This window comes from Eriocheir sinensis, chromosome 42, assembly GCF_024679095.1.
Source record: "Eriocheir sinensis breed Jianghai 21 chromosome 42, ASM2467909v1, whole genome shotgun sequence".
Lineage (NCBI taxonomy): Eukaryota > Metazoa > Arthropoda > Malacostraca > Decapoda > Varunidae > Eriocheir > Eriocheir sinensis.
In genome coordinates this window covers 13484601-13501386 of record NC_066550.1, presented here as the reverse complement: position 1 = coordinate 13501386, position 16786 = coordinate 13484601, and the positions used below count along the sequence as shown (strand labels likewise).

Here is a 16786-nt window from a genome sequence, read left to right as displayed (position 1 = left end):
TTTGTCATTGAGATGCTGTAGTAGGAGTGTAATGGTCATGATAATACGTACAGTGTTAAGTTCTATTCTGTCTCACCAAACTTGATTAAAAAAAAAAAACATATATAAGTCTAAGTTTCTGAGCATTTCAAAAAACCAAAAAAACAACAAACCAAACCTTCTGTGTGTGAGCTTTGTTAAGAGAATCAGGAGTTTTCAGTGAGCCAAGAAGGTGATCATTTTCCAGAGTGTTGGCTAGATATACTGTTAGCTTAGCAATGGTTAAAATCTTATTATTATCACGCCATGCACCCTTGTAGGAGCGAGAGGCGCGAAGTAAGTATGGTAGGGCGGTGTGTTGAAGCCATGGCCGCTGCCCCCGCCGCCCCTCCGACACCAGGGGGCGGGGCGGAGGCGGGGTGGCAGGGGAAGGGGATGGGTAGTGAGGGACACTTAACACCACCACCACCACCACCACCACCACAGTCACCATCACGTACCCTTCTTGCCGTGGACACGTCTAGTACATATGCCACCTGGATCAGCACCACTTATCACTTTTCCAGTTTTATACCAGCACTTTATTGCCACCATTGTTACTTATATACCACTACTGTTACTACCAATACCCTAAGCACTCTGTTACTGTGACATGATACCCTAGAACCACTATTATTGGTACCACAAGAATCATTACTCTTACACTTAAATGATACCTTACTACTACTACTACTACTACTACTACTACTACTACTAAATTTTCAATGCAATAACCATCACCACACTTATTTTCCGAGTTCACACACACACACACACACACACACACACACACACCTATGCACAATCTAGCGTCTTTGTACTGTCTGTAGTGGAGCTAATATCAATAGTTCATTTATTTATTTTTTATTATTATTATTATTATTATTATTATTATTATTATTATTATTATTATCATCATCATTATCATTGTCATTATATTCACATTTTCTGTTATTCTTAAGGTTTAATGTAATTTATCTATCTATATATAAGTCATTGTGTGAGTAGTATTAGTTTTATTATTATCATTATTATTATTATTATTATTATTATTATTATTATCATCAAAATCACCACATTCTACATAATTATCCTCCTTTACCTATCCATCTATCTGTCAGTCTGTTTATCTATCCATGTTTATATTTATCTATTTCTTCATTAACCTATCCATCTATTTTTCTCTAAACACTATTCACTTTTTTTTTTCATTTCTCCTTTTTTCCGGTAATTCTATCTATTTATATTCCTATTTCTATTCATGAGTCTTTTTTTTCCTCCCTATCCATTCCTTCATCTTTCTCTAAACAATATTCTCCTTTCCTTTAATATCCTAATAAATAAATAAATCTTTGCAAATTACTGTCTTTCTCCTCTACACGATATTTACAGCAGTCACTTTTTTCTCCTCTTCTTCAAACTCAAACTTTTCTTAACCCCGTCAACACGAGGATGCGTATACTGAGTCCTTGCATGCCCCGTACCATATCCGAGGACACGCATACTGCATCCTGGCTCGCTTTAGTCAATATACGAGTTATTTTATCTCTATATTTATGCTTACACCTCAAAATCATCAATTAATTTATGTTTCTTTATGTGCACCATTTAATTCTGCATGTTTTCATATATAATACATGATGATTATGTTGAGTTTATGGCTGAAAACTTGTTATATTCAATAGTGACATTTGAAATTTGGCGCACTTGGCAATCTCGGATACGGCACGGGGCGCTGTTTTGGCCCGGCCGTAGTGAAGGGGTTAATTATAACTAAGTACATTTGTTCCTCTAATGATTATAGCTGTCTCATTTTTCCCTCCATATCACTCCTTCACACACAGATAAATGACTGTCTTAATCTTCACTAAATACTACATCATTTTCCTTCTTTTCCCATATTTACAGAACTCACCTTTTCCTTCTAATATCACTCCTTCACACACAGATAAATAACTCTTAATCTTCACTAAATACTACATCTCTTTCCCTTTTCTTTCCATATTTACAGAACTCACCTTTTCCTTCTAATATCACTCCTTCACACACAGATAAATGACTGTCTTAATCTTCACTAAATACTACATCATTTTCCCTTTTCTTTCCATATTTACAGAACTCATCTTTTCCTTTTAAATCTCTCATACCCACATAGTTAATCTTTTAATTGATACCTTGTCATTTTTTGTCCATATACTTACAAGCATATCCTTTTTCTCCTCTCTCTCTCTCTTCCTCATGCATTCAAACACTCACTCAAGTCATCACATTTGCATTCATCTCTCATATTCATCACATTCACCATAGCCTCACACTCGTCTTCCCCCCATTCATCTCATCACGGTCATTCTTATCATTTCCAGTTATTATTTTCCTGGGTATTGGCATCCATCTCGCCGTCATAATCCATCCCATCGGTGCACTGTGTCCCTGTCTCCCATCACTGTTTGTTTAGAGTCCCTTGATACTTTGCATATATAGACAGACAGGGGACACCTTGCCCTTGTCTTAGAGCCTGGTTATCATTATTATTATTATTATTATTGGTATTATTATTATTATCAGATCACTATTGTTACTACTGTTGCTGTTGTTGTTGTTGTTGTTGCTGTTATTACCCCCGTGGATGTGGAACTTTTGTGGTGTCATCAACTCGATAACTTTTCCTCCACTTCCACTTCCCGCCGACCGGCACGCTAACTCCGCCCTGTCTGGTGCCCCTTGACAGAGAAGCGACAGCCGCCACCGCCACTCCCGTAAGAGGCCGCACCACCACCACCGCAGCAGCAGCCGCCACCGCCACCACCATGCTGAGAGGTGAGCCACATCCCAGACAGCTCCTCCGCGCCACACCTCCTCCTCCGTCACTACCGCCAACACCGCCGCTACCTCCTCCTCCTCCTCCTCCTTCTCCTCCTCTTTGCTTTTTTTTGTGATTTAGAATTTTTGGTTTTGTTGTTGTTGTTGTTTTGTGATCGCGTTGTGTGGTCATAGATATTTTGCTTTTTTTTTATTTTATTTTTTTCCTTCTTTCTTGTGTGTGTGTGTATGTGTGTGTGTGTGTGTGTTAGGTAGTAGGCTATCTCGCTATATCCAGAATCAAGTCAAAACTTTAGTAAAAAAAAAAATCACAGTCAAATCCTTTTTAAAACATGTATAAATTATCATACATATACATTTTACCGGACCTGATGTGAGGAGTGCGTGTGTGTGTGTGTGTGTGTGTGTGTGTGAGTAGGCTATCTCGCTGTATCCAGAATCATATCAAAACCAGAACATTCATATAGTCGAAAAAAAAAATCATTAAGTCAAATCCTTTTTAAAATATGTATAAATTATCATACATATACATTTTACGGGACCTGGTGTGAGGAGTGCGTGTGTGTGTGTGTGTGTGTGTGTGTGTGTTAGGTTAGGTAACGCATGTGCCAGTGACGAGTATGTACGTTAGTGCGTTGGTAGCGTAAGTGACTGATGGATGTCACAGAACTATCTCAACCCTTTCCGTATATCCCACATTATTTTTGCATATTCCCCTCCTCAATCCCCTTCTATTGTGTGTAGCGGACTTTTTTTCTTTCATCATTGTTTTCATTTTTTTTAACGCCCTTGCACGGTCTCCTCTGCTGTAAAAAAAAAAAGAAAAAAAAAGTACTCATTCACCCTCTTCCCCGTCCCTCTCCTTACTTGTACATGGCTCAGAAACATACAAAGTGGACACAGAGAGAGGAGGATTACCATGTATCAGTGTCATAGATGTAGAGACTTGGGTGAGGTCCATCTGATCCATTACTTAAAACTCCCGAGGCCATTGACGTAACTCCTCAGTCGGATATCGTGTAGGTTTAGCTCCTTATTGTTTTACGTATCAGACTCACATTACGACTGTTTCCCAAGGCCACAGAGAAGATTGTGGGCCGCTTTCACAATCACTGTTTGTTTTGATCGTTACCAATGGCGGAGATCGACGCTGTAGTTTTCCACGTGAAACTGGCCGGTGGGGTAGTGGCGGCTGCAGAGGAAGCAAGAGGTGTTGAGAGTGTATGGCAAGGGGCGGGGCTAGGCTAACCTCACAGCCGCCACTCCCGCATCGGCCAGTTTTATGCGGAAATACTATTGCGCGATCGACGCCATTGGTAACGATCAACACAAACAAGGTGACTATGGAAGCGACCCTATGACTAATTTCCAAGGCCACAGATGAGATTGTCCGGATTTTCATGGGTGGCTTCGTGGTGCAGTGGTTAGCACACTCGGCTCACAACCAAGAGAGCCCGGGTTCGATTCCCGGGCGGAGTGGAAAAATTTGTGTGGCTTTTCCGATACCCTATGCCCCTGTCCACCCAGCAGTGAATGGGTACCAGGTTTTAATCGGGGGTTGTGTCCCGTCTCCTGGGGTCTGTTCCCTTCTCCTATAATTCTTTCCCCTTCTGTCTCTCTCCGGCATATGACCACAGATGTTGCGCCGACTAAACCAAACTTTCCAACTGCTCCCTTCTCCTATAATTCCTTCTCCTTCTGTCTCTCTCCGGCATATGACCACAGATGTTGCGCCGACTAAACCAAACTTTCCAACTGTTCCCTTCTCCTATAATTCCTTCCCCTTCTGTCTGTCCCCGGCATATGACCACGGATGTTGCGCCGACTAAACCAAACTTTCCAACTTTATTGCGGAAATCATGTAAAACTATCACTGGGATCATAAAACAGCCCATGAAAATACTGACAACTCCCATGAGAGGCTTTTCGAATAGGGGAAGTGAGCTGCTGATACGTTTAACAATAATGGTTTTTTAAGGGGATATTCCACTGGGCAAATTTTCCGTGGATCTTCAGTCAAACCACGATTTCCGCTGGCACGGTTCTCATATTTCCATGGTTTTTTGATGCGTCCACGATCTTCCAAAGCCACGGTAGAGTTCCTTGACGGATGGCGATATAACTCACCATCATCATCATCAGCAATAACAAGAAACAAATGAGAACCACGCCAGCGGAAATCGTGGTTTGACTGAAGATGCGCGGAAAATTTGCCCAGCGTAAAAGCCCTTTTAGTGTTATAGCGTAAGATGTAGTTTCGGTTTCCAGCACGTTTAAGCTCCTGATAGTTTTTCTCCTATATTCATGTTTATATTTTCTATTAACTTATATTCATTCAAGTATGTATTAAAAGTAGAGTGTATGCTCATGGGGGTGAGGTGAGGCCATGAATTACAGCCTGTATTTTCCTGCTTTTCCAATGTACTGTTTGTTTATTTGTAATGATATTTTTGTTGCCATATTTATTTCCTAGACGGCCGATGGAGGTGCAGTGAGCCACCATGGAAAGTAAAATAGCTATGTACTGTTTTGTTCCTGCATTTATAGGCTCTTCCATTTAGTATAACCTGTTTCTGGGCGATGATCTATAGAGTCCTTTATAGAGTCCCGACAACCTAAGATTTGGACGCCATTATTGGGCCTGTTTTTGCTGCACTTTTCAAACGGTAAAACAGGGCCGATGATGGCGTCCAAATCTTAGGTTGTCGGGACTCTATCTATCAAGGGACTCTTCAGATCCCGACCCAGAAACAGGATACGCTAAATGGAATAGGCTATTTTCTAGACGACCGAGGGAGCAGATCGCCACTATAAAAAAATAATAATAGGCATGTACTGTTTTGTTGCTGGGTGCCATTCTCCTGCCCGGCCCTCCTCCCCCCTTTAGCGAGCAGTCCAAGGAGTCATGTGTCTAGCCTTGCACCCCAGGAGTCAGCAGAGCCTTGTGCCGCACTGTGCTGAGCTCGCCGCTGTAAACGTAGACTAAATGAAGAAATAAAATCTGTACTTCTGCTTGATTTTTTGTTTTTTCTTTGTTTTCCTGAGTTTGTGCATCTTTTCTGTGGTCTGTCTTGACGTAGCAGCAGCAGTGTCATCATCGTCATCAGCAGCAGCCCGGGGCACAGCATGGGGGTGCCCTGGGCTGGTGTGGGGCCCTGACTCACCCTGTGTCTTCCCCAGCTCCCCGGAAGCCCCACGGCCCCGCACCAAGCGCCACCCCACCATCAGCCCCGCCGCAGACTCCTCCCCTGAACCACCCAAGCCAGATGCCCCCGCCCCCCCTGCCCCCAAGGAAGGGAAGAAGACAGGCCAGGACGGGGAGAAGGACCAGGACGGAGCGCGGGGCCGGGAGAGGAAGGGCCCCGCGGAGGAGGCCGGGGGCAGCGGGGACGTGAGCCCTACGCCCCAACACAAGAGAGGCTCATCCAAAGACAATGCAGCGCCCCGCCCCCAGAGCAGGTCGCCCCCCGGGGCACCCCAAGGGGATGATGTTTTGAAGAACCAGCGAGCGGCGTCCCTCATCGCCTGTGGGTCCATCCCCCTCCCTAAGCCCGCCAGCCCCGCCAAGCCCCAGGACAAGGCCAGCCCCAAGGCACCCCAGAGCCCTGCCTCCACCACCCCCGCCCCGCCCCAACCCCCCGACCCCAGCAGCACCCCAGACCTGCCCCGCCCACCACAGAACGGCAGACACTCAGTGAGGGCAGGACGCACTAGCCCCCCGCACTACAGAAGGTGAGGCGCACACACACACACACACACACACATACACACACACACACACACACACACACACACACACACACACACACACACACACACATTTTAAAGCCAAACAAAGAATCAGAAAATACTCGTAAGAACTCGCCAAATTTCAAAGCAACCTCGGAATTTTGATATATATAAAAAAACACCATTATTTCTGTAGCTTTGTCTCACACACACACACACACACACACACACACACACACACACACACACACACACACACACACACACACACACACACCGCCTTTACCTTTCCTTTGATCCTTAGAAAAAACACACCACTCTGATATTTATTTATTTATTTATTTTATTTATATATTTATTTTATTTTTGGGGGCATTTGAGAACCCTTTGAAATATAAAAAATAACATAAACAAACGTGACCTCCTCCTCCTCCTCCTCCTCCTCTTATGACCTTTCCTTCCCCCTCTTCCTCCTCTTCTCTTCTCATGACTTCTCCTCCTCCTCCTCCTTCTCCTCCTCCTCCTCTTCTCCTCCTCCTCCCATAACCTCCTCCACACCTCTGATTTCCTCCTCCTCCTCTTCCTTCTCCTCCTTATCTCTTCCTCTCCTTCCCCTCCTCCTCCTCTATAAACCTCCTCCTCCTCTTCCTCCTCCTCCTCCTCCTCCTCCTTATCTCTTCCTCTCCTTCCCCTCCTCTTATAACCTCCTCCTCCTTCTCCTCTCAGTCGGGGGTCCGCCGGGGCCACCACCACCAGCACCACCAGCCTCTCCCCCGCCCGCAGCCCCGACTCCCACAGCTCCTCGCCCCGCAGCCGCCACCACCGCCGCCGCCGCTCCTCCCGGTCCTCCTCCCGCTCGTCACACTCCGCCTCGTCCTCGCGCTCAAGGACAAGGTCACGCTCACCCTCACACTCTCGTTCCAGGTCGCATTCCAGGTCACTGAGGTAAGGGGGGGGGGGGGGGGGCGGGGTGGTGGCGTTTATTGTTATTTGTTTGTTTCGTTGCGTTTATATTTTTATTTTATTTTATGTTTATCTTGCATATCTATTTCAATATGAATTTACCTTATTTTATGTGTATTTTGTATTTTTATTTTAATACAAATTTAAATTATTTTAAGTGTATTTATCTTATTTATTTCCTATTTTCTTTGTTTTTGTTTTCTTATATTTCTCATTTTCTTTAATTTTCTTCGCTTATTATTTTTTGTGTCATTATTTTTATTATTATCATCATCATTATCATTACTATTTAAGCCATTCCCAGGTCAGGTCACACTCCTAACCCGGGTCACCCCACTCAACAGGTCCGGGTCAAGGTCACCCTCCAGGTCAGCCTCCAGGTCCCGGTCCAAGTCCTACTCGAGGTCACGCTCCCGCAGCAGGTCACGAGGTCACTCCAGGTCCAGATCCAGGTCGTACGGGGGCCACTACAGCAGGTCGCCCACGAGGTCACGCTCCCGAACCAGGTCAAGGTCACTGTCCATCCCGAGGAGGAGAGGTTCGCCTTCCTTCCTGGATAAGAGGAGGATTACCAGGTGGGTCATAGGTCCTCTTCCTCCTCTTCCTCTTCCTCTTCTTCCTCCTCCTCTTCTTTGTCTTCTCATTCATCTTCCTCATTTTTTTTGTCATCATCCTCTTCTTCTTCTTCCTCTTCTTCTTCTTCTTCTTCTTCTTCTTCTTCTTCCTATTCATCTTCTTTCTCATTGTTTTGTTATTATTATTTTTTTTTTGGTCATCTTCCTCTTCTTCCTCTTCCTCCTCTTCTTCCTCTTCACGCTCCTCCTCTTTCTCTTCTCCTTCCTCTTCTTCTCATTTATCTTCCTCTTTGTATTTTGTATTTCTCACCTTCCTCTTCCTCTTCTTTTCCTCTTCTCCTCCTTTTATTAGCAGTCTTCTCATTATTCTTTTTCATCTTCATTAATATATTTTCCCCCATTTCTTCTTCTCCTTCTTCTTCTACAGCACTCATAAGCTTGTAATATCTATCATTTACTTCATATTATTTCCTTCTACCTCTACCTTATCAAAACCACTATTGCCATCATCATCTTTAAGTCTGGTCACCCCATTTCCCATCACGTACACATATATTATTTACAGGTCCTAAGCTTGCAGTATTCCTTAACCAATACGTATCATTTTACTCTATATATTTCCTTCTACTTCTACCTTATCAAAACCACTCTTACCATCATCATCTTTAAGTCTGGTCACCCCTTATTCAATTACGTATATATATTTACAGGTCCTAAGCTTGCAGTGTTCCTTAACCAATACCTATCATTTTACTCTATATATTTCCTTCTACTTCTGCCGTATCAAAACCACTCTTACCATCATCATTTTTAAGTCCGATCACCCCTTATTCCATTACGTATATATATTTACAGGTAAGTCAGCATTCCGTTCAGCATCAATTTCATCCCTGTTATGTCTCATCACTCTCGGCTCCTTGTATCCACCGCACTGCCTTGCCTCTGTCGATAAGCCACAGTTTGAGTATTTTAACTTATCCTGCAAAAGACCGCAAGTTACCTTCTATAATTACACGTCATTAGCTGGCTTTGAATGATTTATATATGTACTTTTCTAATTCTTTTCTCATTTTTTTAGTTTCGTTATCCAGTGTTGATTATAGCATGTCATTGTAGCCTCAGAGTTTTGCGAGAATGATTACTACTTCTTATATTAGTCTTATTATTATTATTATTATCATTATTATTGTTGTTGTTCTTGCACCTGTAATGTTATGGCCTTGTAAATCTTGTTATATAGATTCTTTGATTGATGTATTTTATGCTTGTATACTTTTGTTGATGTTTAAGTGCTTTTGAACATACATATATACATGCATACATACATACATACATATACTTACATACATACTTACATACATACATACATACATACATACTCAAGAAAGCATTATCAAGTATTTTTTTGTGTACGTAAATTTTTTCTTTTTTATTTTGCAGCCTCCGCCACCTTTTAGAGAAACGATGATCCTCCTCCTCCTCCTCCTCCTCTTCCTCCTCCTTTATTTCCTTTCTTTTTCTCCCTCCTCTCCTCCTCCTTCTATATTCTTCTTTGTCGTCTTTCATCTCTTTCCTCCTCCTCTTCCATCTTCTTTATTTCTCTTCCTCTGTTCTCTCCTCCTCCTTTCTTTTCCTCTCTCTTTCCTCCTCCTTCTTCTTATATCCTTCTTCGTCTTCTGTCTCTCTCCTTCTTTGATCCAGTTCTCTTCTCTTCTCTTCCTCCTCCTCCTCCTCTTTTTCTCTCATATCTCCTCATCCTATATCTATCTTTCTCCTCTAATCAAGTTATTTTCCTCCTCCTCCTCCTCCTCCTCCTCCTCCTTGTTGCTTGATTCCCGCCGTGTCTGTTTTTGTAGCCTGGCGTGTGCGTGTCACTGGCTCGGAACGCACATGGTGAGTTAAGCCCCCCACCCCCCCACTCACATGCCCCCCCTCCCTCACATGCCCCCCCCTTGCCCCCTTGTGAATGCTTTGAAAGGGGGACAGAGGAGCATTCAGAAAGGGGGGAAGGGAGACTTGGATTTTTATTTATGTATTTATTTATTTTATTTTATTTTATTTAACCTGTCTTGCCGATGCACTGAAGTATTTGCCTGAATTTGATGTTATGGTAAGATTATTTATGTATCTGGATTTTGAGTACAAGTGATATATAGTGTATGATTTAGTCTGAGATATTTATTGCTAGATTTTCTCTCATATAGACTCAAAATGCTAATCTACAAGTGTTATGGTTGTATTATTTCTGTGTTAACTACAAACTCACATTTCAGGAATTTTACGAACACTCAAATAACATATAGTCTTGATGTTCATTGCTAACTTAACATGCTAATATAGTTTTGCTAATATACTAAAATTCAAATCTAAATACTTATAATGTTATTTTCAATGTCTTAACTACTTTTTGGTAACAAGCAGAAAAAAGATGTTGACATATTTAGTCTTGAGATATTTATTTCTAACTTGTCTTGCCTGTACACTAAAATATTGACTTTACAACCTACCATCAACACCTTTCCTAACATCTAACATCTGCAACACAATGGTTTATTCAGTATCATTAACATCGGTGCTGCCCCTTCCTAACATCTCCAATTCAGCGTCTATAGTCATCCCTCAATTTTCCTCTATAAGACATTCTTTTTGAGGTTCCGTCCATGTTTATTTATCATTTTACACCTCCTGATAATTCGCAAAAGAAGAAAACCACAAAATTTTAGGGATAACTTTACTATTTCACCGCTAAACTCTTGCGACTACAACTAACATCTTACCACCACTAACTCCCTCACTATCTACTTTGGGCCTCCACACACTTCTCTTTTCCTTCCTATTAATTTACGAGAGGAAGAAAACCCAAAATTCTAGGGATAACTTAACCTTTTTCAACTCTGCCAACTACCACTAACATCCTACCACTAACCACTAACCACCCCAGTGCAAGGAAAAGGCCAGTCCCCTACCACCGGCCGACACCTCCCCCCTCCCCCTCCTCCTCCGAGTCATCCTGGTGGTCAAGAAGCCATACCAGGTCACGGAGCAGGTCATGGAGCCGTACCAGGTCACCCTCGTACAGCAGGTAATAGAGAAAGGTCACGGGAGAGGTCAGGGGGTCAGGTCACATCCTCCACCGCCTCTTCCCTTCACCCGAGATCTCAAGAGGAGTTTGTGACCCTAAGAAGATGCAAAACTCAAGAGGATGTGAGAGCTGATGTGTGATTTTAATTTTTATTTTATTTATTTTATTTATTTATTTATTTATTTATTTTTTTTAAGAGGATTGTCGGAGGTTGTGTTTTCCTTCCTCTTCCATTCCTTCCTTCTTCCTCTTCCTCCTCTTCCTGTTATTTCCTCCTTATGCCTTCCTTTTCCTCCTCTTCCTCTTCTTTTTTCCTCCTCTTCCTCTTTCTCCTTCTACTTTTTCCTCTTAATCTTTCTCTTTACCAAGTTTTTTCCTCATTTTTTTCTTCCTTTTCCTCCTCCTCCTCCTTCCTTTTCCTTCCTTGCCCTCCTTCTTTCCTTCCTTTTCCTCCTCCTCCTCCTCTTTCATTGTCCTCCTTCCTTCCTCCTCCTCCTCCTCCTCCTCCTTCCTTCCTTCCCTCCACCCAAGTCTGCAACCTTCACCGAAAACTTCACTGCAATCTCAAAAAACCAAGGAATTTTATCGCAAACTCAACCAAAACAATAAGTACCGTAATTCCTTTTTCGAGACACTGGTGGTCGCTTCGGAAAGATTAAAATAAGGAACGTGTCGGGCTCCACTCGTAGATTCATGGCTGTAGTGTTTATCGTCATAGGCGGAACGTTTACCGAGGGCCAGAATAAGCGGCGCGAATACGTATTACCGAGACACCAGAGTGCAATATGTTTACTCAACGGAAGAGAGCGAGAGAGAGCGAGAGAGTCAACCGTATGCTAGAGTGTGTGTGTACGTCGAAACTGTCTCCGTTCGGTTGCGTTACGAGGCTAAACGAACCAAGATACTCGTCATTATCGCTAGTCAGAGAGTCATTAGGTTAGGCAGGGGCAGACTCACCCGCCCGCTAGTCAGGGAAACGGAGAATGAGTCACGAAACGAAAGCTCGAGGGGTTGTTTACATTTCCGCTGTGGTGGTGTCGTGCAAGAACCAGGAAGTATGAATGGGAAGGGACTTAGTATGATAGTTACGTAGAGAGAGAAAAACCTTACTAGGCAAAAGGGAACAAGAGTGTGTGGGTCTTACGTAGATGTTACTCTTCTTGAATTACTATAGATACGAGCGCAAGGAAAGGTTGAATTTGGTGAGTGTACGGATGCAGGTTGTAACGTTACGCGGATGATGTGAAAAAGAATGTTGCAGAAATATGAACATGCGTGATTTATTGTAGATACGAGTGCAAGGAAAGGTTGAAATACGTGAGTGAATGGATGAGAGTTGAAAGTTACGCAGACGGCTGTTAGGAAGATAATGTGAAAAAGAATGTTGCAGAAATATGAACGTAGATGTTACTCCTTTTGAATTACTGAAGACATGAGTGCAATTAAAGGTTGAAAATACACGGACGAACGGATGAATGCTTGAACGTTACTCAGATGACTGTTAGGAAGATAATGTGAAAAAGAATGTTGTAGAAATATGAACGTAGATGTTACTCCTTTTGAATTACTGAAGATATGAGTGCAATTAAAGGTTGAAAATACACGGACAAACGGATGAATGATTGAACGTTACTCAGATGACTGTTAGGGAGATGTGAAAATGAGCGAACAGGTGAAGGATTGAAAGTTGCACAGATGAAACGAACAAGATAAATAAATGAAAAACGCAAATATGAGAGATAGAAGGATAAATGAGAGTAGATAGATATATAGATGAAAATGAATAAGCAAATGAAAGGAGAAACTGAATAATGAATGAGAGAAAGAAAATAACAAACAGGCTTATATAGTACTTATTTATCATTACTGTTATTATTATGTGGCTAACAGATGTGAAGTTGAGGACCTGGAAACAGTGCTCAGAAGGGAAAGACTCCGATGGTTTGGACATGTAAAGAGAGCAGGGGAGGATACAGTGCTGGGAGTTTCAGTAGAGGGCCTGGAAACAGTGCTCAGAAGGGAAAGACTCCGATGGTTTGGACATGTACAGAGAGCAGGGGAGGATACAGTGCTGGGAGTTTTAGTAGAGGGCCTGGAAACAGTGCTCAGAAGGGAAAGACTCTGATGGTTTGGACATGTAAAGAGAGCAGGGGAGGATACAGTGCAGGGAGTTTTAGTAGAGGACCTGGAAACAGTGCTCAGAAGGGAAAGACTCCGATGGTTTGGACATGTGAAGAGAGCAGGGGAGGATACAGTGCTGGGAGTTTTGGAGAGACTGGAGGTAGAAGGAAGGAGACCAGTTGGTAGACCTAGGAAAACGTGGAGGGAAACAGTGCCCAGAAGGGAAAGACTCTGATGGTTTGGACATGTGAAGAGAGCAGGGGAGGATACAGTGCTGGGAGTTTTGGAGAGACTGGAGGTAGAAGGAAGGAGACCAGTTGATAGACCTAGGAAAACATGGAGAAGGTGTATACAGGAAGACTTGGCACTGACAGGATTGGATGAGGATCAGGCAGAAGACAGTAGAATGGAGGAGGGCCATAAAGCGTCCAGCTGCTCAGGAAGACTCAAAACGGACGATAAACGAAATGATGACGATGATGATTCCTGTTATAATTGCCCTTGTGTCCCTTGCCTCCTCGACTGTGAAAATAAAGAACGAAGAAATGACATAAATAAGGAGGTAGGAAAACATTGATATTATTGACCGATCTCACAGAATACTCAGTGCAATATGTAGTTAGAGAGAGAGAGAGAGAGAGAGAGAGAGAGAGAGAGAGAGAGAGAGAGAGAGAGAGAGACTTAAACTTAATCTCCAGCGGCATCATGTACTTAACCGGAATCCGCAGCGAAAGGAAGGAATGAAAAAAAAAAAAACTTACTTACGTACTTAAAAATGTATCTAGTTTTTACTCTAGTCATTTCGTACTTAATTTATTTCTACCGCTAACTACACTAACTTATTTATTTGAGATTACTTAGTACTTAATGACCCTGTAATTACGTGAATGTTATGTTAATTAGAAGGTTCCACACGAGAGAGCATAATTTGGCGCCCACACACACACACACACACACACACACACACACACACACATACACACATACATACACATATTTCTTTCACTCATATAACCTCATCTGTATATTTTCTCTACTCGTATGAAATTATCTTCACTACCATTGCCATATAAGTAATTTGTGTAGTAGTAAAGTATAGTTTGGGGCACACTTATGTAAAGCTGCACATCGCCTCAGTGCTCACCTCCGTCACACTAGCCCTCATGTATAGTGATATTAAGTACTTAACTATCCCTTGGTTATGCTTATGGTTGAGAGATATTTTTCTTCATTGTTTGAGAGAGGAAAAAAATACAGGTTAGTTTTACACAGATACCACATAATAGGTTCATACTGCCCATACATATAATACAGAGGGAATTAGTTGTTTCGGAAGGCATCAGTGAAAGGAGTGAGAGAATGAAGATGCTGGTCAACTCTTGCATTAGGAGGTTGGACAGCAAATGGATGAGTCTGAGTAAAAGATCTAAAAGGAGGAGATGCAGATGAAATATTTAAGGTCATTCCAAAGTATAAAAGTGAGGGATGAGAGAATAGAGATGCTGGTCAACTCTTGCATTAGGAGGTTGGACAGCAAAGGGATGAGGCTGAGTATAGAGTCTTGATGGAGTTATATCATGAAATAAATCATAATACAGGGGAAATTAGTTGTTTGTAGAATGCATCAATGAAAGAAGTGAGAGAATGAAGATGCTGGTCAACTCTTGCATTAGGAAGTTGGACAGCAAAGGGATGAGGCTAAGTATAGAGTCTTAAGGGAGTTATATCATGAAATAAATCATAATACAGGGGAAATTAGTTGTTTCGGAATGCATCAGTGAAAGGAGTGAGAGAATGAAGATGCTGGTCAACTCTTGCATTAGGAAGTTGGACAGTATATGGATGAGAGTATACAGGCGCAGGATTGAAGGCTGTCCCATACATACTTACATACATCCCTCCCCTTAATGCAAAATAATGATGTTACATGAAAAGAGGAAAAAGAATACAAAAAAGAAGAAGAAATCACATTCATACCCATACATACACAAATACATATCCAAATACCCCTGAAAATGGAGTGACCAGACTTCTGCTAATACATTTGTTATGACAGAGGCAGGAGACACAGGTTAACTACACCCACACAGACACCCACAAAGCATCTCATACCAATACAAGAAGGAAAAAACACTATAGATGCCGAAATATGCTCTCGCGCGTGATGCCAACTCAGCAATTTTCGTACGAGTGTTCTTTGAGTAGCGTTTGTAAGAAGGATGTTTAATTGTGTATATTTTGTACTTAATGAGGATAAGGTGGAGTATGGAGGTACTTACTTAACTAATTTATTACTTAATTTATTGATTAATTTATTGACGAGGGAGAAAGAGAGAGAGAGTATGTATGTACGTATGTGTGTGTGCGCGTGTGTGTGTAACTAATTTATTACTCGACTTATTGCCTAATTTATTGATGAGAGAGAAAAAGAGAGAGAGTATGTACATGTGTGTGTGTGTGTGTGTGTGTGTATATCTGTGTGTGTGTATATGTGTGTGTGTGTGTGTGTGTGTGTGTGTGCATTCTTAGCTAGTCAGATTACCCCAAGAAATGATCCTGTACATTACTAGTCAAGAGAGAGAGAGAGAGAGAGAGAGAGAGAGAGAGACCTTAGCTAGTCATATGAGCAACAAGTGATGTAACAAATATAAAAATAAATACTAATAAAAATGATTCTGGTCAACAAACGAGATTATTGAATTTTTTTACATATATTAACTTATGTATTTATTGTGTGTTGAAAGGAAGATACTGTTGAATAAGTGTATGTCAGTCTGTATCTATTATTTATTTATTGAAGGGAGTGTAAGTGTAGTGAGCTTGTTCATGTAAGTAAGTGAGGGTTCAAAAAGTAATAATAATAATACTAATATGTTAACTTTATTTATTATTATGCCCTCAGAGTGAAATAAAAATGATGTCATGTTGATGTTGTTCTTTTATTTTTGTTCCCCTCTTGAAAAAAAGCATTGGAGAGAAATAATGAGAGATTGAAGATGCTGCTCAACTCTTGCATAGGGAAGTTGGACAGCAAAGGGATGAGTGTGAATATGTAAGGAAATGCAGGTGGAATTATGAATATTAAGTGATGGATGAGAGATTGAAGATGCTGGTCAACTCTTGCATAGGGAAGTTGGACAGCAAAGGGATGAGTGTGAATATATAAGGAAATGCAGGTGGAATTAAGAATATTAAGTGACAGGGATGAGAGATTGAAGATGCTGGTCAACTCTTGCATAGGGAAGTTGGACAGCAAAGGGATGAGGCTGAATATATGAGGAAATGCAGGTGGAATTAAGAATATTAAGTGATGGATGAGAGATTGAAGATGCTGGTCAACTCTTGCATAGGGAAGTTGGACAGCAAAGGGATGAGTGTGAATATATGAGGAAATGCAGGTGGATTTAAGAGTATAAAGCGACAGGGATGAGAGAATGAAGATGCTGGTCAACTCTTGCATAGGGAAGTTGGACAGCAA

The 16786-nt window shown here is 41.9% G+C and overlaps 1 protein-coding gene and 2 long non-coding RNA genes across 3 annotated transcripts in view; 1 reads left to right on the top strand and 2 right to left on the bottom strand.

Annotated features, from left to right (window-relative positions):
* Positions 1–16235, top strand: part of LOC127010078 (serine/arginine repetitive matrix protein 2-like) — a 28104-nt gene extending 11869 nt beyond the window's left edge. The window contains exons 6-10 of the mRNA XM_050883895.1: positions 2747–2835; positions 6019–6570; positions 7294–7512; positions 7875–8105; positions 11047–16235. Coding sequence (XP_050739852.1) covers positions 2747–2835; positions 6019–6570; positions 7294–7512; positions 7875–8105; positions 11047–11191 — 1236 coding nt within the window. The 3' untranslated portion in view covers positions 11192–16235. The remainder of the gene's footprint in view (positions 1–2746; positions 2836–6018; positions 6571–7293; positions 7513–7874; positions 8106–11046) is intronic.
* On the bottom strand, positions 3068–6010 carry LOC127010079 (uncharacterized). Its single transcript, XR_007762845.1, has 2 exons — positions 3381–6010; positions 3068–3206 (listed from the first exon to the last, which is right to left on the bottom strand). It is a non-coding gene; the product is annotated as an uncharacterized LOC127010079 (long non-coding RNA).
* On the bottom strand, positions 8117–8818 carry LOC127010081 (uncharacterized). Its single transcript, XR_007762849.1, has 2 exons — positions 8703–8818; positions 8117–8552 (listed from the first exon to the last, which is right to left on the bottom strand). It is a non-coding gene; the product is annotated as an uncharacterized LOC127010081 (long non-coding RNA).
* Positions 16236–16786: the final 551 nt, after the last annotated feature.